This window comes from Xenopus laevis, chromosome 4L (genome assembly GCF_017654675.1).
Source record: "Xenopus laevis strain J_2021 chromosome 4L, Xenopus_laevis_v10.1, whole genome shotgun sequence".
NCBI lineage: Eukaryota > Metazoa > Chordata > Amphibia > Anura > Pipidae > Xenopus > Xenopus laevis.
Genome location: NC_054377.1, coordinates 146,046,621 through 146,067,664, shown reverse-complemented (window position 1 = coordinate 146,067,664; position 21,044 = coordinate 146,046,621). Strand labels below are relative to the sequence as shown.

Sequence of the window (21,044 nt, the reverse complement as noted above, 5' to 3'; positions counted from 1 at the left end):
AATGCATTCTACTGTATCTGTCAGTGTCAGCCAGGACACCATTAAAGGGGAACTATAATGAGAATCTCTACTCTCATCAGTTAGTGAAAGCTCTTGGGGTTGGGGGTGGGAGACAGCCCATCATCTATATATCAATTAATCAACTTTCAGATCATGCATCAGTTTGACCCCTTGAAGAGGAGTTATAGGGGGCCCTATGAGGCCCTAATTAATTAGCAATTAATTGACATATATTGGTAAAACAGGACAAGCTCTGGATATATTGGGGACTCACATATAGTTACATATAGTAACGGCACTAGATTTTCTTTACCACCCTCTATTTTCTATTCCTAATTTGGGTATTAACCCCAGAAAGCATATTCATTGGGTTACATTTTATTATTATTCATTGGGTTCATATGTATTATTATGCCATTTTTTTGTTTTTGCAGAACAAACTGTTCAATAGTTGAAAGAGAAATAGTTCAATTTCAGAGGATCTGATGCTGCAGGTATATTATAACAATGGCAAATTGTATCAGATGGAGCAGCCAAAGACCATGTAGTTGGGAGCAAGAGTCTATAATATGGCCTACTGCCCCTCATCTATAAGATATTTTAGGGGGTCTCTGGTTAATTTCTAGGCAACCTTTTACAAGTGAACGGTAATATTGGAAGCTCTGGAATGATAAAAGCCAACATGAAAAAGATGGACGGCCAAAGCCGCGTCGCCCTGATTTGTCACCGAGAGCCAGTTTATATGTCTGGAATAGGAGTGGAGGTAATCAGAAGCCAACCAGGCCGTTCCAGCCTATTCCTTATTCCCTGACCCCTGAAGATCAGGTCAGGCTGAACTGCTTGTAGAATTGAAAAGCAATTTGTACTGTGAGTAATGTCACCGATGCACCCGGGAAGCCAAACTGTGGGACTGGGAAGGTTACAGAAACTTCCAAAATAAATCATTTGTACAGATATAGTATTAAAGGGAACATTGGCCAGAGGAGAATTATATTTACAACCCTGTCCCTATGTTAGTAGGGCTGGTTTTTAAGGCAGGGCCGAGAGGGCAAATTCCCTGGTATTAACTTGGATAAAAAACATAAATCTATTGCAAAAATGAAAATTTTATATAAGCTTCATCTTACTGAAATAAGAAACTTTCTAAACACAATCAATTCTGAATCGTTTCTGAAATAATCAAGTTTATGTTCAACTATCCCTCTCTCAATATCTGTTTCTCTTCATTCTGTCTTCATTCAGCAGTTGGGTGTCAGATATTCACTGACAGTTAGATCCAATATATCTTATAGGGGGGCTCCTTTCCTAGCAGATGTATTAGAGCTCACTCAAATAACGGATTCCAGTACAAACAAAATCTAACAAAATAACTGCCTTTTGCACAAATCCTGCATGTAGAGAGACATGATGTCTGGTGAGTTTAATAGAGTGAGCTCTAATACATCTTCTAGGCAAAAGGAACCCCCCTATAAGATATATTGGATCTAAAGGTGGTAGGGATGCACCAAATCCAGGATTCGGTATGGGATTTGGCCTTTTTCAGCAGGATTCGGATTCGACCGAATCCTTCTGCCTGGCCGAAGTGAATCCGAATTTGAAGAAGCAAATTAGGGGAGAAGAGGGAAATTGCGTGACTTTTTGTCACAAAACAAGGAAGTAAAAAATATTTTCCCCTTCCCACCCCTAATTTGCATATGCAAATTAGGGTTTGGATTTGGTTCGGTATTCGGCCGAATCTTTTGCGAAGGATTCAGGGGTTCGAAAATCCAAAATAGTGGATTCGGTGCATCCCTAAAAGATGTCCATACACGGGCAGATTAAATATGCCGATATTGGTCCTTTATCCCGACCGGGTCCCCCAATCAATATCAAGCCAAAAATCGGGCAGATATCGATCGGGCAAGTTTTTTGAATTTTTGTGCGATCCAGGAACACATCGGCTAGTGGATGCAGCCTAGGGCCGAACATTTAGATTAACCCGATATCGCCCAACCGATAGTGGGCATATCTGCTCGTTTGGCGACCTCGTGTATGGCCACCTTAACTGTCAATGATTATCTGACACCCAACTGCTGCATGAAGAGAGAATGAGGAGAAACAGAGGCCGAGAGAGGGATAGCGATGATAAACTTGATTATTTCAGAAATGGTACAGAATTTTTAATGATTATACTCGCGATAGTTCCCCTTTAAATAACATATATTATATTGTTGTATTATCAGTAACGATACTATAGTTCAAGGATCCCAGGGCTGCTGCACTGATTTACACCCCAGTCATAGGGCAGCTTCTTAATGTAACAATATTATATGCATTTCTTGTGTGGCTAATTCATTTAGATCTATACTGCATGGCTGACCGAAAGACACAATAGTCTGCAGCATGCATCCAAACTGATACAGGACAGGTGTTAGATGGTACAGCCAAAGCTTTGTAACCTATCTCCTATAGCAGAGATTCCCAAACTGCACCCCAGTGGGCTCCAAAGCAACCGAGGGGGGGGTTCAAACGTAAAAGCCAGTGCTAGTGAAATACCCTCCTCCTCATTTTATTGCTGAACGTCAGTAAAAGAAAGAATCCCGAGCGACTGGCATCTCTGCTTTGTGTGTCCCCTTCTCACTAAACCTGGAATGTGAATAAATGCTGAGACTGGTGGGAGGGGGGCGCTATACAAATGCAAAGGAGGAGGCCATTAAGTCTTTTACTGGAAATTCACTTACCTGCTGTGAGGGGAAACATAAAATTCTCCCACATACTGGAATTGATCTAGTTTATCTCCATGATGGGCTGGTTGCCTGTAATAGTAATAGTCCTCTTGCCTTAACCAGTTGCTCTTCTTCAACACTTAAAAGGATATAATCCCAAAACTGAATGATGTAAACTGAGAACTTATGCAGTATACATTCATTTCTATTTTTAGTGGTTGCTGCGATATTGGTAGATTTAGACTGCTAATACCAGGCTTTCACCTTGAAAGTCAGAAAGAGGGTCCACAAATCTGCACCTGGACTCCAGTCCTTAAGAGGGATATAAATGAGCTGGAGAGAGTGCAGAGACTAAGTGCAACTAAACTGGTTAGAGGGAGGGAAGAGTTAAATTATGAGGGGAGACTGTCAAGGTTGGGGTTGTTTTCTCTGGAAAAAAGGCGCTTGTTAGGGGACATGATTAGACTTTACAAGTACATTAGAGGACATTATAGACAAATAGCAGGGGACCTTTTTACCCATAAAGTGGATCACCGTACCAGAGGCCTCCCCTTCAGACTAGAAGAAAAGAACTTTCATTTGAAGCAACGTAGGGGGTTCTTCACAGTCAGGACAGTGAGGTTGTGGAATGCACTGCCGGGTGATGTTGTGATGCTGATCCAGTTAATGCCTTTAAGAATGGCTTGGATGATTTTTTGGACAGACATAATATCAAAGGCTATTGTGATACTAAGCTCTATAGTTAGTATAGATATGGGTATATAGAATTTAATTAAAAGTAGGGAGGGGTGTGTGTATGGATGCTGGGTTTTCATTTGGAGGGGTTGAACTTGATGGACTTTGTCTTTTTTCAACCCAATTTAACTATGTAACTATGTAACTATGGGCAGTAACTTGGTATTAGGGAAGCACCAAATCCAGGATTCAGCCTTTTTAAGCAGGATTCGGAATCCTCCGGCCTGCTGAACCGAATCAGCAAATTAGGGACAGGGAGAGAAATCGTATGACTTTTTGTCACAAACAGTAAAAAATGTTTTCCCCTTCCCCTTTCCCCTGCTTATGCAAATTAGGATTCAGATTCGGTTCGGTGTTCGGCTGAATCTTTCGCAAAGGATTCGGGGGTTTGGCCGAATCGGTGCATCCCTACTTGGTAAATATCATCACAACCTTGGGCAGACCAAAGCAAATTGTTCCAGACTGGTGGCTCGTCCCCTTAATGCTATCTATACACACTGACATATTATCATTACATACGTACATATATCAGGATACTGAACCATTCACATGTATCAGTACATTTAACACATTCAAATGACTCAACTAGAATTTTAATTGCAAAGGCAAAACATAAGGTCAGCATATATATATATATTTATTTATTTCCATTGTCCCTTAAATAAAGGCATAACCTACTGTATGCTCCTTCCCTTTCTGCAGCGACTGCAGTAAAACCTATTTGCAGGATTTTAATCCTTTACAGACAGTGACAATAGCGCCTCTAGTGGTTATAAGTCCAAGGTACCCCAACCAAGGTAAAAACTGTGGCCGCACCAATATGCAAATATACACGTCTACTGGAGACTTGCTTAGAATGACAAATTCTTTCATGGGGCAAAAACATTTTGGAGGGTTTGCATCCCCTTTAAAGGGGTGAAATAGCTCCTGTAACTACCAGTGAACTGTGCACATTTCTCGTGTATTTTTTAGTTCTTGTCGGGAATCATTCTGCTTCTCCATATGGGATTTGTGCATTGCTCCCCCCCTTTCCTCTCCCTGTTCCGCTGCATTTCCATGGTTTCCTCCTACGGGCAGCTCAGCCCACGTCATGCCATTACCTGGCGCATGTAAAGTGCCCACATCCCTTTCCAGCAGCTCAATGACATCATGTGCCGACGCTCGCGAATGCCCATTAGGCCCATGTGAAAGGCCAATAAAACACAATTTGCTCATCCTATTAACTCCGTAATGATTTATTGTATTTGAGCTAAAGCCAATGCACTTCCATTCCATTCCATGCTGTATTTAACTAGCCACAAGCAACTCCCGGCTTGCCTCTTGCATCAAGAAACATATACCCTTTTTACAGGTAACACCGTCCTTCATTTATTTAACCCATTCTGTGCCATGGGTTAGCACAGCTTCCCATAGATTTCCCAGCGTCCTGGAAACGCAGAATCTACGGCACTGGCATGCTGCCACCTCAATCTACATAGTAAGTTAAAGGAGAACTAAACCCTAACAATGAATAGACCTAAAAATTACATATAATAAACTTATTGCACGAGGCTAAAATTTCAGCTTGTCAATAGCAGCAATGATCCAGGACTTCAAACTTGTCACAGGGGGTCACCATCTTGGAAAGTGTCTGTGACACTCACATGCTCAGTGGGCTCTGATTGGCTGTTGAGAAGCTAAGCTTAGGGCTCGTCACTAATTATCCAGCAGAAAATGAGCTTCCCCTGTAATATAAGCTGATGCTACAGGTTTGCTGATTATTAAATTCTGATGCTAATTGCACTGGTTTCTGTGCTGCCATGTAGTAATTATCTGTATTAATTACTAATCAGCCTTATATTGTGACATTTCTGTTCTATGTGTACTGTATATTGTGAGTGGCTCCCTAAGCTCAGTAAGTGACAGCAGCACAGAGCATGTGCAGTGAATCAGCAGAAAAGAAGATGGGGAGCTACTGGGGCATCTTTGGAGACACAGGTCTTTACTGCTAAAGGGCTGTGGTTGCCTTGGGCTGGTACAGAAGCACAAAACATCATGTACAACATTTCTAGCTACTTCTTTAGTTTAACTTTCCTTGTCCTTTAAACATAGTAAGTTTGAAAAAGTTTGAAAAAAGACACACGTCCATCAAGTTCAACCTTAAATATAACCTGCCTAACTGCCAGTTGATCCACAGGACGCGAAAAACCCTATTGAAGCCTCTCCAATTTGCCTTAGAGGGGGAAAAAAAAATCCCTTCCTGACTCCAAAACCGGACTAATCCCTGGATTAATATCTGTAGCCCAGAAATGGTTAAACGAGTCTCAAAAAGCTGCTTAATTAGGCTATGGACTCTTACTGACGAGCGGTTGAAGCTGCGCCCCCCTGCGTTCCGTTTTTTTGCGTTCAGCCGCAGGGGAGCGCAGGAATAGACGCATTACGTTTTTTCCAATGGGGCTGTACTCACACAGGCGCGTGTAGGCGCCGAACGCAGGTTGAGACTCAACATGCTGCATTTTTCCTGCGTTCGGCGCCTACACGCGACTGTGTGAGTACAGCCCTTAAGGATATGACCATGCTAAGGCTCACCTTATAATTGGTGTTTTCCTCCCCTTGGCCTGCGAAGAAGTGTTTGCGCAGTGTGTGAATGCACAAGTACCACCTGTGTGACGTCACCGCAGGTGCACAGTATGACTGACAAGCGTGTGGGGGGGTTACTATTATTCTCTGTATATTTTCATTTCTACTTAAGACATTTCTTGGCTCAAACACCCCCCTTACCTTGCCTTACCTAAGGCAATGCAGCTCATTAAATAAATCCCTTATACAATAGAAGGAATGTTCTGTGCATACAGTGAGCTATTACTTCATACAGGTCTCACTACACCCGTGTGTATAAATATAGACATACAGAGAAAGAATGTCCTATGCACACAGTAAGCTCTACCCTCATACCCTACTGTCTAAGGAATAAGCCACATGGCAGCTCCTTCTCAAGCATCAATATAGATACACAGAAAGGATGTTATGTGAGTTATGTCCTCTGATTGTACAGCCCAAGAGAAAACAAACAGAAGATCAATGCAATGTACAGAGAATATTTTCCCATGGACTAATACCTGCTGCTGGGCCTGTCACAGGGAGCAATGGCAGGAAATTGTCTCGTTAACGTTAACATGACGAGGGACAGAAATTAAAAATGGAAACCACGTGTTATTTTAGGACAATGAGAGTTCCTTACCTCCATCGATGCAACGCCAGCCCCGGGCACTGATCCCCGCAAGCATTACACGGCTGTCCCCTCTCTGGTTCAGCAAAGGCGTTTATCTGGGCGGGGGGAGAGGTACAGAAATTGCATTAAATTTATAAAACTCATAATAGAACAGACTGATTTACAGCTGGAAACAATAGAACGGTGTAACTGAAACTTAGATACAAAGGGGCAAATTTACTAAAGGGCAAAGTGACTAACGCTGGTAAAAATTCGCCAGCGTGATGGCATTTGGGAACTTCACCGAGTTACACAATGGCGTAAATTCGCCAGTGAAAGAGATAGACTCTACGCACTCTAACGGCAGGCGAATTTTCGCTTTGGCGAATGGACATAACTACACAAATTTACTGAACGTTACCTCTTGCGCCAGACTTGCCTTCACCACCTCAGACCAGGTGAAGTGCAATAGAGTAGATAGGAGCTCTTTAAAAGAAAATGAAAAAATTTCTAAGTCCCAAAAAACGCTTGCATCTTTTACTTTTTACAGGGTGATTATTATCGTATTATTGCTAGCACAACTTCGCAAGAGTTTGGAACCCCGGGCGCAACTTCGGATTTTCGACTGGGCAAAAGGTATCAAAAAGAATTATCATTGGTGTATGCTATAAACCACCTCGTATAAGTGTCGAGTATGAAGCCCAGCTACTCTTGCAGATACAAGCGGCTTCACAGCTGGGTCAAGTTGTTGCTATGGGTGACTTCAATTATCCAGACATTGACTGGGGTAATGGGGTTGCTAAGACAGAAAAAGCTAATAGGTTTGTAAATATGCTGAATGACAACTTTTTATTCCAGCTCGTTCAAGAACCTACTAGGAATAACTCTCTTTTGGACCTTGTAATAACTAACAATACTGAACTCATCTCTAACATTTGTGTGGGTGAGGGGCATTTAGGGAATAGTGATCATAACATGGTCTCCTTTGAGATTCTGTTGCAGAAGCAATTCTATAAGGGAGTAACTAAAACACTAAATTTCAGACGTGCAAACTTTGACAGTATAAGGGCATCTCTGCAACATATTAAGTGGGAAATGCTTTTCACAGGGTTAAACACAGAACAAAAATGGGAAGTCTTTAAAATGCTGCTTAATAAATATACTTGTCAGTATATTCCACTTGTAAGCAAGGAACGTCGTTGCAAAGCAAAACCTTTTTGGTTCAATAGAAGCGTTGGTGTTGAGGTGGGTAAGAAAAGACCTGCTTTTAAGGCTTTCAAGTTAGCTGGGACAGCCAAATCATTTATAAGGTACAAGGAGGCCAATAAATCATGCAAAGAAGCTATAAGGCAAGCTAAAATTGCTATAGAAAAGGATATTGCAGCAAGCAGTAAAAAAAATCCAAAATTATTTTTTAAATATGTCAATAGTAAAAAAATGAAGCAGGAAGGGGTGGGACCCTTACTATCAGAGGGGGGTCAGCTGGTTGATGAAAACAAAATAAAAGCGCAGATTCTGAACTCGTATTTTTCATCTGTCTACACAAATGAAGAACCAGTAAGTGAAGGTTTCCTTCTTAACACTCCCAATTCTAGTAATACAACTAATGATGCATGGTTCACACATGAAGAAATTCAAAAGAGACTTGAACATGTTAAGATTAACAAAGGTCCAGGGCCAGATGGTATTCATCCCAGGGTAATTAGCGAGCTTAGCTCTGTGATTGCCAAACCTCTTTACTTAATTTTTCAGGATTCATTGAGATCTGGCATAGTGCCGAGAGACTGGCGAATTGCTAATGTGGTGCCTCTATTCAAAAAAGGATCCCGTTCTCAGCCTCAAAACTATAGGCCAGTTAGTCTGACGTCAGTATTAGGAAAGCTTTTCGAAGGGTTAATAAAGGATAAGATACTGGACTTCATAGCAAATCATAATACTATGAGTTTGTGCCAGCATGGTTTTATGCGCAATAGATCTTGCCAGACTAACTTAATTTCTTTTTACGAGAATGTAAGTAGAGACCTCGATTCTGGGATGGCAGTGGATGTGATTTACTTAGACTTTGCTAAAGCATTTGATACAGTGCCACACAAAAGGTTACTGGTTAAATTAAGAAATGTTGGCCTGGAACATAGTATTTGTACCTGGATAGAGAACTGGCTAAAAGATAGACTACAAAGAGTGGTGGTAAATGGAACATTTTCTATTTGGACCAGTGTTGTTAGTGGAGTACCGCAGGGCTCTGTACTAGGTCCTTTGCTTTTCAACTTGTTTATTAATGACCTGGAGGTGGCCATTGAAAGTACTGTTTCTATTTTTGCAGATGATACTAAATTGTGCAGAACTATAGGTTCCATGCAGGATGCTGCCACTTTGCCCAGTGATTTGTCTAAACTGGAAAACTGGGCAGCAAACTGGAAAATGAGGTTCAATGTTGATAAATGCAGGTTATGCACTTTGGCAAAAATAATATAAATGCAAGTTATACACTAAATGGCAGTGTGTTGGGAGTTTCCTTAAAGGATCTTGGGGTCTTTGTAGATAACACGTTGTCTAATTCTGGGCAGTGTCATTCTGTGGCTACTAAAGCAAATAAAGTTCTTGCATAAAAAAGGGCATTAACTCAAGGGATGAAACATAATTATGTCTCTTTATAGGTCCCTGGTGAGGCCTCATCTGGAGTATGGGGGCAGTTTTGGACTCCAGTCCTTAAGAGGGATATAAATGAGCTGGAGAAAGTGCAGAGACTAAGTGCAACTAAACTGGTTAGAGGGAGGGAAGAGTTAAATTATGAGGGGAGACTGTCAAGGTTGGGGTTGTTTTCTCTGGAAAAAAGGCGCTTGTGAGGGGACATGATTAGACTTTACAAGTACATTAGAGGACATTATAGACAAATAGCAGGGGACCTTTTTACCCATAAAGTGGATCACGTACCAGAGGCCTCCCCTTCAGACTAGAAGAACAGAACTTTCAGTTGAAGCAACGTAGGGGGTTCTTCACAGTCAGGACAGTGAGGTTGGGGAATGCACTGCCGGGTGATGTTGTGATGCTGATTCAGTTAATGACTATAAGAGGGACTTGGATGATTTCTTGGACAGACATAATACAAAGGCTATTGTGATACTAAGCTCTATAGTTAGTATAGATATGGGTATATAGAATTTACGTATGTGAGAGTAGGGAGGGGTGTGTGTATGGGGCTGGGTTTTCATTTGGAGGGGCTGAACTTGATGGACTTTGTCTTTTTTCAACCCAATTTAACTATGTAACTATGTAACTATGTAACTAGTTGGGATCAAGTTTTATTACTCCGGAGAAAAAGGAAACCATTTAAAAAAATTTGGATTATTACATTATAATGGAGTCTATGGGAGACGGCCATTCCGTAATTCGGAGCTTTCTGGATAATGGGTTTCCGGGATAATGGATCCCATATCTGTATTTTAAAAAAAAACAGCAAATTCTAAGAAACTTTTCGATTGGTCTTCATTACTTATTTTTTATAGTTTTAAATTGTTTGCCTTCTCCTTCTGACTCTTCAGCTTTCAAAAGGGGATCACTGACCCCATCTAAAAAACAAATGCTCTGTAAGGCTACAAATTTATTGTAATTGCTACTTTTATTGCTCATCTTTCTGCTCAGCCCTCTCCTATTCATATTCCAGTCTCTCATTCAAATCAGTGCATGGTTGCTAGGGGAATTTGGACCCTGGCAACAAGATTGCTGACATTGCAAACTGGAGAGCTGCTAAATAAAAAGCTAAATAACTCAAAAAACCCGAATCATAAAAAATGAAAACCGATTACAAATTGTCTCAGAATACCACTCTCCACATCATACTAAAAGTTAGTTTAAAGATGAACAACCCTTTAAAGGAGAACTAAACCCTAAAAATGAATATGGCTAAAAATTACATAATTTATATAGTGAACTTATTGCACGAGGCTAAAGTTTCAGCTTGTCAATAGCAGCAATGATCCAGGACTTCAAACTTGTCACAGGGGGGTCACCATCTTGGAAAGTGTCTGTGACACTCACATGCTCAGTGGGCTCTGATTGGCTGTTGAGAAGCTAAGCTTAGGGCTCGTCACTAATTATCCAGCAGAAAATGAGCTTCCCTGGCTGTAATATAAGCTGATGCTACAGGTTTGCTGATTATTAAATTCTGATGGTTTCTGTGCTGCCATGTAGTAATTATGTGTATTAATTACTAATCAGCCTTATATTGTGACATTTCTATTCTATGTGTACTGTATATTGTGAGTGGGTCCCTAAGCTCAGTAAGTGACAGCAGCACAGAGCATGTGCAGTGAATCAGCAGAAAAGAAGATGGGGAGCTACTGGGGCATCTTTGGAGACACAGATCTTTACTGCTAAAGGACTTTGATTGCCTTGGGCTGGTACAACATTTCTAGCCACTTCTTTAGTTAAGATTTACTTCTCCTTTAATCCTTATTAGAGAAAATATTTCCAAACTATGGAAAGATCTCTTATCTGGTTCCGAGCATTCTGGATAACAGTAGTAGGCTGCCAGTTAGAAGAGCGGAATCTGAGAATCAGGCCAGCTATTGGTCTGACCTTTCCCAACTACAGCTCTCCTATATATGACAAAGACCCCCTAGAAGATATTACTTAATGCTTCCTAGGCTACAACTATAGGTAATAGGTATCAATCATACCCACATGTGCCAAAACCTTCCCCTTGACAAACTCATACTTTTTGTGCCCTAACAAAACCCCACCGTGTGTCAGACTGGTGTATGTGCCCAGCTGTACAGCAGCAAATACTGCAATAGTCCTGCACCTCGGCCCCCCTGTACATCAGTGATACCCAGTCTGTTCTATTTCCTTCCAAAAATGACAAATTCTGTGATATTTACTCAAAAGTGGCAGCTCCACACGTGCTGTAATGAACTAATGATCCGTAAGGAAACACAGTTTCGCCGATAAAAGCCAAGAGGCGCTTGTTTGACGTTTTCGCCACCTAATTTAGAGGCGTTGAAGGGAGGAGTAACTCGTTAATGCCTTAATGAACTCATAAAGTAAAAGTCTGTCAACAGCTGGCAATAGAACATCTATCTATTTCTAATACTGTATTTACTGTAATGCTACTGTAGCATCGGCGCACCCACATACGTGTCACCTCTTGTGTTCCAGGACTTCCCAAATTCTCTCAATATAACAACAATCCCTTCGTCCTGACTTACATTATTGTACCTTTCTCAATAGCCAACCAGCACCAACACACCGGGACCCTTACTTGGGGATCCGTTATCCAGAAACCTGTTATACAGAAAGCTCTCAATTACAGGAAGCCCATATCCCATAGACTTCATTATAACCAAATAGCTCAAATTTATAAAGGGGAACTATTGTGAAAATTGAATATAAGCTTCAGCATACTGAAATAAGAAGTTTTCTTATAGAGCTCCCCTATAAGATATATTGGATCTAACTGTCAATGGCTATCTGACACCCAACTGCTGCATGAAAACAGAAACATGAAAAATTATGAGAAACAGCTAAAATATAATTAATAGTGATGGCGAATTTCCGGCAAATTTGCGAATAAATTTGGAAAACGGGCGCGAAAATTCGATGGGGAAAATTTGCCCGCATCAAAAAAAAATGCACGCAGGCTTCAAAAAACACATTTTTCGCAGTTTCGCAAAAGCGAAACAGCGTAAATTCGCCCGTCACTAATAATTAATCCTTATTGGAAGCAAAACCAAGCCTATTGTTTTTATTTCATGTCTACATTTTTTTCAAGTAGACGTAAGGAATGGAGATCCACATTACATAAAGACCCATTATCCTGAAAACTCCAGGTCCCAATCATTCTGGATAACAGGTCCTATACCTAACCAGTGCTGTAACTCTGGGCAAACAATAAGCAGTGGGTTTCCATTGGCCTAGGGCAGTTAGAATCCTATTACAGAAATTGATGGATCTGATTGGTTGCTGAACTGCATTCTAATGCAGGGAAATGCTCTTAAAGTGAAAGTTATCATTAGGCGCACGTGAGCTGTAACATGGTCATGCTGAGCAGCGAGGAAAAAGGTGGTGGGGGGCAGTTTCAAGGGAAACTAGAAAAGTAAACAGAATGTTCTGTAATAGAATTCTTGGACAAGAGACCCTCTAGCTGCTCGACATTACAATGATAATAGTGAGACACAATCTCAACTCACTAGCAAACTCTTTGTATACTCTCCAGCAGGAGTACATGAGCTGTCACCAGTGTATCATCACTCACATTCTCTATAATTAACTTGAACTTAAAATCACAAAAATCTTTATTATAGCCCATTTTACAACATACAAATGCCACAGTCTATGGCCTACCCTTTCCTTAAGGCTTCACAGCCAACTTGGGGAAAACAAACTTTTTGAAACTTCTATTAAATATGGAATAGTGACCACTACATCTCTCCCTACTATATCTGCTCTTCCCACTTCTACCATCCCAGAGACTATTATCCCACTGTTACTATAGGCACCATCTCTCCCTACTATACCTGCTATCCCACAGTCACACTCCCTTCCCAGAGACTATTATCCACTGTTACTATAGGCACCATCTCTCCCTACTATACCTGCTATCCCACAGTCACACTCCCTTCCCAGAGACTATTATCCACTGTTACTATAGGCACCATCTCTCCCTACTATACCTGCTATCCCACAGTCACACTCCCTTCCCAGAGACTATTATCCACTGTTACTATAGGCACCATCTCTCCCTACTATACCTGCTATCCAGGCCCGGACTGAGAATTAAAAAAGGCCCTGGCATTTCAGGTACACAGAGGCCCAATCAGCCCACAAAGAGGCCCAAACAGACCCCACCAGCCCACTAAATACTGACTTTCTATGGGACCTTATAGCAGCCCCTCTGGCATTTGCCAGAACCCACAGATTGCCAGTCCGGGCCTGCTGCTATCCCACAGTCACACTCCCTTCCCAGAGACTATTATCCACTGTTACTATAGGCACCATCTCTCCCTACTATACCTGCTATCCCACAGTCACACTCCCTTCCCAGAGACTATTATCCACTGTTACTATAGGCACCATATCTCCCTACTATACCTGCTATCCCACAGTCACACTCCCTTCCTAGAGACTATTATCCCACTGTTCTTGGACCCCTGTACCTTTGAGCTAACTCAGCAGAATTCATAGTATAACTTGAACTTGCACTGGTATTAACCTGGAATAGGAATATATGTAACATATTTTCGTACTGATGTAAAATAAAGAGAGATAGCTGAAAAGAAAATCCTATACTTTTGGGTTGAGTGGCTGCATATAACTATATAAAGATTTTCCATAATTTTCTTGGCTCTCTGTTGCTGCCAAGCTCAAACTCCCAATGGTATTACTGCAGTTGGGCGTTTCTGTGTTGTTCTAAGGCTGCACATTTTTTTTAGAAACTACATTATATGAAGGAATATAGATGCAAATCTTTTTTTTGTCACTGAAAAGCAGAGTCCTGCTTAGGGATTCAGGGTGTTATAGTGTAATTTGGATAGCAACTCTGATATTAAAGGCAACTAAAACTTCAAAGAAAAAAAAGATTTAGTTGGTCGCTATGGGTTACTAGAACTGGAGAAAAATTTGCTACATGATATTACAGTGTCCCTTATGTCATTGTTCCATATAGTTTATTTGTTATGCCAATAATCTTATTTGCATGCCGTTACCCACAGTTCCTCACTGCAGGCAACAATATTGTAATTTACGGATTTTAAAAGGAGACGTTGGCCAAATACCCTCTTGGTTTATAAAAAGGGTCTTTTATTATGCATTGTGCAACAGGGAACTTATTGCACCTCTTCGGCCTCTTAACCCAAACACTTTTTCCCTCGGGAAAACAAATGAACGTTGGATAAATAATTAATTAGTGTTTGCCATGTGTATTTAAAGGAACAGTATCCTGTTTATGGGAAGGGATTATTTTCTATTTACCTTGTGTAGAAGAGACATTGGGCTGAGCAGTTATTGATTTCAATACAAATCAGTATTCAGTATTAGCTCATGTACCTCCTCATGTACCTTCGTTTAGCACTATTGCTTGGTAAAGTAAATCTTCTTCAGTATAACTTGCCTCTGTGGGCAATTTAATTGAAGTGTAAAGGGGTGTTTTAGTAGAGCTACATGAGCTAGCAGTAAGGCAGCTCTTATATTTAGTAATAACTACTAATATGCAGGTATAAAGAAATATCTATGTACAGAAGAGGATTTGACCATAACCTTTTCGTAGTAATTATAACTTTCCTGCTATTAATATGGTTCATTTTACCTTTAAAGGAACACTACCATCTCATCCCATTACTTTTTTAAAATACAGTATATTCATACACTTATAATAAGCGCCAGGCAGTGCTGATGTTACTAAATATATCTAGTGATTAAATGATGTGGAGTTGTGTGCTTTGTCTTAAGTATTTTCACTTAGTCACTCTGTTAATTAATGCTTTCAAGGACACAGAATCCTGCAGTGATGTTAAAAATTAGCTCAGACAGAATTTGGGGCCACTTTAGTTCTCATTCTATAGGGATCAGTAGGATCGGTGTGACCACTGGGACAGAATGTTCTGTTATACAGATAGCTAGAATCTCAGCTGCCATAAAGCAGGACAGGACTGCTGCTTACAATGGGGATCAGATAGGATCTGTGCAGCCACTGGGACAGAATGTTCTGTTATACAGATAGCTAGAATCTCAGCTGCCATAAAGCAGGACAGGACTGCTGCTTACAATGGGGATCAGATAGGATCTGTGCAGTCACTGGGACAGAATGCTCTGTTATACAGATAGCTAGAATCTCAGCTGCCATAAAGCAGGACAGGACTGCTGCTTACAATGGGGATCAGATAATAAAATCTTTTATTAATAATAATATGCACTCTTATCATGCTGAGATAGAAACTACATGTTTGGTGATAGTGTCCTTTTAAATACAAACTGTGGGATAATGTGTGGAACCAGATAAATGTCTCGCTACATATTTGCATATATGATACAGTATAGGTGTGTGGGGGGGGGGGAGTAGACATTATATTTTCCTCTGCCAAGTTTGCTTCTAACAGAATAACTAAACAGAATGCCGGTACCTTATGTAATGAAAATGTTTTATATATAAGTGTCCTTTGCTTTTAACTGTTCATGTATATTAGAAAGTTGCTCAGAGTAAGATTTTCTCATATTTTGCAAAAACAGATTTTGTGGTGGAGTTTCCCTTTACATGTTTCTAATAAATATGAAATAACTTCCCTACAGCAGGATCGGAGGCAATTGGACGCATGCAATAAATGTGCAATAATACAGCAAAGGACGTCAGTTTCAATCTTCACTGAAATAAAACATGTGAGTTTGGTTAAAGCTCATTTCTCACTAAATATAGAGAATAGTTACCAGACACCCCCTCACTCTTCATCCATGAAATAACTTGGCGCATTCCTTATAATAAACCCGCCGGGGAATAATATAGTGAATAAAGTACCCGTTAAGTACCCCCTTAAGTTACCAAGGAGTTTCATGACCATATAAAAACACGAGGCTTTTATACAGGTCATGGAACTCCGAGGTAACTTCTAATATCCTCATATTTTGCAACTGGGGGTTTTATAATAATACACAACTTTCAGTGAGTCATGTGATAGAAATGACATCAGAACTCACCGTTTATAACTGATGACATCAGAACTCACCATTTATAAGGATATAATTTACAAGATATTTATGGCTTTTGTGTATTATAATAGAATATATACTGAATAAAGTACCCCCTATTGTAAATTATAAGGATATTACAAGTTGCTGAAGAGTTTCATGACCATATATAAACATGAGGCCGAAGGTCGAGTGTTTTTATACAGGTCATGGAACTCCGAGGTAACTTCTAATATCCTCATATTTTGCAACTGGGGGTACTTTATTTATTATAATACACAAGTTTCAGTGAGTCATGTGACCGAATGACATCAGAACTCACCGTTTATAAGGATATAATTTACAAGATATTCATGTCTTTTGTGTATTATATAGTGAATAAAGTACCCCCTATTTTAAATTATAAGGATATTATAAGTTACCGAGGAGTTTCATGACCATTTAAAAACACAAGGCCAAATGGAACCCTGAGGTTACTTCTAATATCCTCATATTTTGCAACAGGGGGTACTGTATTTATTATAATACACCCGTTTCAGTGAGTCATGTGACAGAAATGACATCAGAACTCACCGTTTATAACTGGTGACATCAGTACTCACCGTTTATAAGGATATAATTTACACAATATTCATGGCTTTTGTGTATTATATCCTTATAAACGGTGAGTACTGATGTCACCAGTTATAAACGGTGAGTAGTGATGTTATTTCTGTCACATGACTCAATAAAACATATGTATTATAATAATTAAAGTACCCCCTGTTGCAAAATATGAGGATATTAGAAGTCACCTCAGGGTTCCATTTGGCCTCGTGTTTTTATATGGTCATGAAACTCCTCAGTAACTTGTAATATCCTTTTAATTTACAATAGGGGGTACTTTATTCACTATATATTCTATTATAACTCACAATATACATGTAACAGTTTGTAATAAAACACATTGTATCAGGATGAACTAAATGTTTATTCTTTACTGGGATGGAGCCTGTTGCACCCACAGCCCGGGCACGAGGAACCAACTATTCGGGTGCAGGGAGTTTGTTTACAAGGAGACAGCAGGATAATGTGATGGAACTGAATTATTGAGGAGCGGGATATTGTGTGCGGCTTAATGACATTAGCTGGGAATGTTCTCTATCCAGGAGACACAGAGACAGGTGCAATACCCCCACCCATCATGCTGCTGGGATCCCAACAGGACTATCCGGGGTGTTACAAGGAGATCAGTGAGGGTACATTAGGGGCAGTTTGTGGAGTCTGAGAATTAAAAGCCCCAACCTCTTAAAGGAACAGTAACATTAAAAAATTAAATTGTTTTAAAGTAATAAAAATATAATGCAGTGTTTCCCTGTTTCTGGTAAAACTGCTGTGTTTGCTTCAGAAACACGACTTTTGTTTATATAAATAAGCTGCTGTGTAGCAATGGGGGCAGCCATTCAAAGTAGAAAAGGCTCAGGTTACACAGCAGATAAGCTCTGTAGAACATAATGGTGTTATCTGTTATCCACTAATTAACCTGTGCCATTTAGACTTTTTCAATTTCCCCCACAGCTTGTTTATATAAACAATAGTAGAGTTTCTGAAGCAAACACATCAGTTTTACCAGTGCAGGGCAACACTACATATTTTCATTGCATTAAAACAGTTTCATTTTTTGGAGTCACTGTTCCTTTAAAATGAAACATTTACTGTAGCTTGGTTGGGGGGGGGGTGCACTGACTGCCAAAATAACTGCTGCAGAACCTCCAAGTATGTCAAGTTTATAACAAAGATGTAATCATTTAAGGTAGGGATGCACCGAATACACTATTTTGGATTTGGCCAAACCCCGAATCCTTCTGGAATACTCAACCAAATCCGAATTTTCATATGTAAATTAAGGGTTAGAAGGGGAATTTTTTTTTACTTCCTTGTTTTGTGACAAAAAGTCATGCGATTTCCCTCCCCGTCCCTAATTTGCATATGCAGATTTTTGGTTCAGCCGGGTGGAAGGATTCGGCCGAATCCGAATCCTGCAGAAGAAGGCCAAATTCCGAACCGAATCCTGGATTCAGTGCATCCCTAATTTAAGGTTGTGCCTTTAAAGGGGTGGTTCAGCTTTAAATTAACGTTTAATATGTTATAGAATGGCCCATTCTAAGCAACTTTTCAATTGGTCTTCATTATTTATTTTTTCTAGTTTTTCTAGTCATTTGCCTTTTTTCTTTAGATTCTTCTTAGCTTTCAAATGGGGGTCACTGACCCCTTCTAAAAACAAATGCTCTGTAAAGCTATACATTTACTACTTATTATTACTCATCTTTCTATTCAGGCCGCTCCTATTCATATTCCAGTCTCTTATTCAAATCTCTGCATGGTTGCTAGGGGAATTTGGACCCTAGCAACCAGATTGCTGAAATTACAAACTAGAGAGCTGCTGAATAAAAAGCTAAATAAGTCAAAAACCACAAATAATAATAAATGAAAACGAATTGTAAATTGTTTTAGAATATCCCTCTCTACATCATACTGACAGTTCATTTGAAGGTGAAGAACCCCTTTAATTAGTCTTTTATGAAAGATGAGGATGCGCCAATGCCACAGCTGCTGCAGAAGCTCATTGAGTGTTGCATTTATATCATCTATGTATCCTCTGAAAGTCAGGGGGGCTGTGCATTGAGTGACATTGAGTACAGGCTTATTATTCATATATTAAAGAATTTGGCAATGGGAAGTAAGAGTGTGGGTGCTGCAGAACCTCTTGGATACATATATATATGGATGACTATACACAGTGGAGCAGTGGGATGCAGAGAGTAGATTACACAAGGTGTAGAAGATATTAAGAGTCTTTAACTCATATGAACCCATTGGGAGACTAAGTTGCAGTTTGGGGGTCAGTGCAGCTGCAGAAGCAGAATTGCTGGATTTGTAAGCCAAGTGTTCCCATTTAGAGGCGAGTTTATTTCAGAGGGAGCGGTAGTAGGAGGGAGGCTGCATGGCAATAAGTACCGCTGCAGCTGCTGCAGAACCTCTTAGAAAGGAAAGTTGACGTCTGTACTCACAGATCTGCTGGAAGCCCTTGTCCAAGAGCTCCGGTTAAACATGTCCAATGTATCCGCTCCGGGTCTCTCCAGACTTGCCGAGTGTCTCTCCGCTCCCTGCGATCTCTCCGGATTCCCGCACTCACTGTGCCGCTGCGTCTCTCGGCTCTACCTGAGCTCTTGTCTTCAGCGGCCCCGCCCCTCCCCCGCTCTTACTTAGCTGCACTCTCATTGGCTCCTCTGCTCTCCCTTTTCTTTCTCCCGTCAGTGAAGTGGAAGAGAAGCCGGGGACATTCAGCTTGTTGTGCTCCTCCCTCAGTCGGGTAAAACGCAGGAGGGCGGGGCTGAGAGTAGAGATGGCTCCTCCCTATCACTGCCCTGACTGTCACCTGGGGGTGAGCACCTGCCTATTCTACTGCCTGTCTGGGACATTTAATTGCTTTGTTACCCTGAGTAACTGAATTCCTATAGACACCTGTCTGTCACTCCCACTGTAACCCCTGCAGTGCCACAACTGCTCTAATTCAGATATTTGTCCCTCCAATGGTGCAGCAGCAACAGAGACACAACTAGATGTTACTGAGTTCCACAGCAGATTTAATTTAGGCCCTAAATATTGATACCTTGGCATATTCTACCACTCCTGGGCAGCACTCCTGGGCCCCCTGCAACTTATGGGACGCATTTTAGGACATCGTCAGGGGACATCATTGTCCTGCATGCACTGTCCTTAGCAAGAGGAATGCGACATGGCATGCTTTTTTTAGCCATCCGTTCTGGGTCCTAGCTTCTCCCTTCTCAGCCGCCAGCTCTTGCTCCTCACTCCTCCCTTGTCAGCCATCCATCCTGGGTACTCACTTCTCACTCCTCCCTCCTCAGCCATCAGTCCTGGGTCTTCGCTCCTCAGTCATCAGCTCTTGCTCCTCACTCACTCCTCAGGGTGCACATATTCAGCCCTGCACCCTGATTATAGTTACTTGTTCTTGCCATTCCTGTTAGCCAATAGGCGTTTTAGGTTTTTTATTTGCAGCAATCAAATTCGAGCTAAAGCTAACGGCTGAGGAGGGAGGAGCAAGGACCCAGGTCGGATGGCTGAGGAGTGAGGACCCAGGTTGGATGGCTGAGGAGGGAGGAGTGAGGAGCGAGGACCCAGGTTGGATGGCTGAGGAGTGAGGAGCAAGGACCCAGAACGGATGGCTGAGGAGGGAGGAGCGAGGTGTGTCGTCTGCTTTAAGGTGGGGTGAGTGAAAAAGCAGGCGACGTTGCATTCGTATAGCATAGGAAATCGCATACAGGGGATGGATTTTCCCTGACGATGCCCTAATATGCATTCAGTAGCAACTGCTGGGTCTGCTGGGCCCCCTGCAATGGGGATTAGCGCATGGGAAATGTAAAAAATTATTGTTTCTCATGATCAGCCCCAGAGCTTCCGAACCAATGCGGGTGTGGTTGGACTTCATGCCACCCCCTAAAATCTTGCCGCCCTAGGCCCGGTCCTTGGTGGTCTTTCCACAAATCCGCGCTTGGGTTTAGGATTACCAATTTGGCTGATGGCTAAACCCAAACATGGGGGGCTCAGCAGGGTTGCCAGGTCTAATTTTCAAAACCAGCCAAAGTTGGCTACAGAACCAGCCCAAAACTAGCCAAGAGGCACTTCAAAAGTAGCCCAAAAATAGCCCAAAAATAGCACAATATGTGCAGTGAAAAAAA

General features: G+C 41.2%; 1 protein-coding gene across 1 annotated transcript in view; it reads right to left on the bottom strand.

Annotated features, from left to right (window-relative positions):
* The window catches only part of prickle2.L (prickle planar cell polarity protein 2 L homeolog), a 236,137-nt gene extending 216,614 nt beyond the window's left edge, over nucleotides 1–19,523 (bottom strand). The window contains exons 1-2 of the mRNA XM_018259210.2: nucleotides 19,356–19,523; nucleotides 6,661–6,746 (exon numbers count right to left, since the gene is read on the bottom strand). Coding sequence (XP_018114699.1) covers nucleotides 6,661–6,746; nucleotides 19,356–19,397 — 128 coding nt within the window. The 5' untranslated portion in view covers nucleotides 19,398–19,523. The remainder of the gene's footprint in view (nucleotides 1–6,660; nucleotides 6,747–19,355) is intronic.
* Between the last annotated feature and the right edge of the window lie 1,521 nt (nucleotides 19,524–21,044).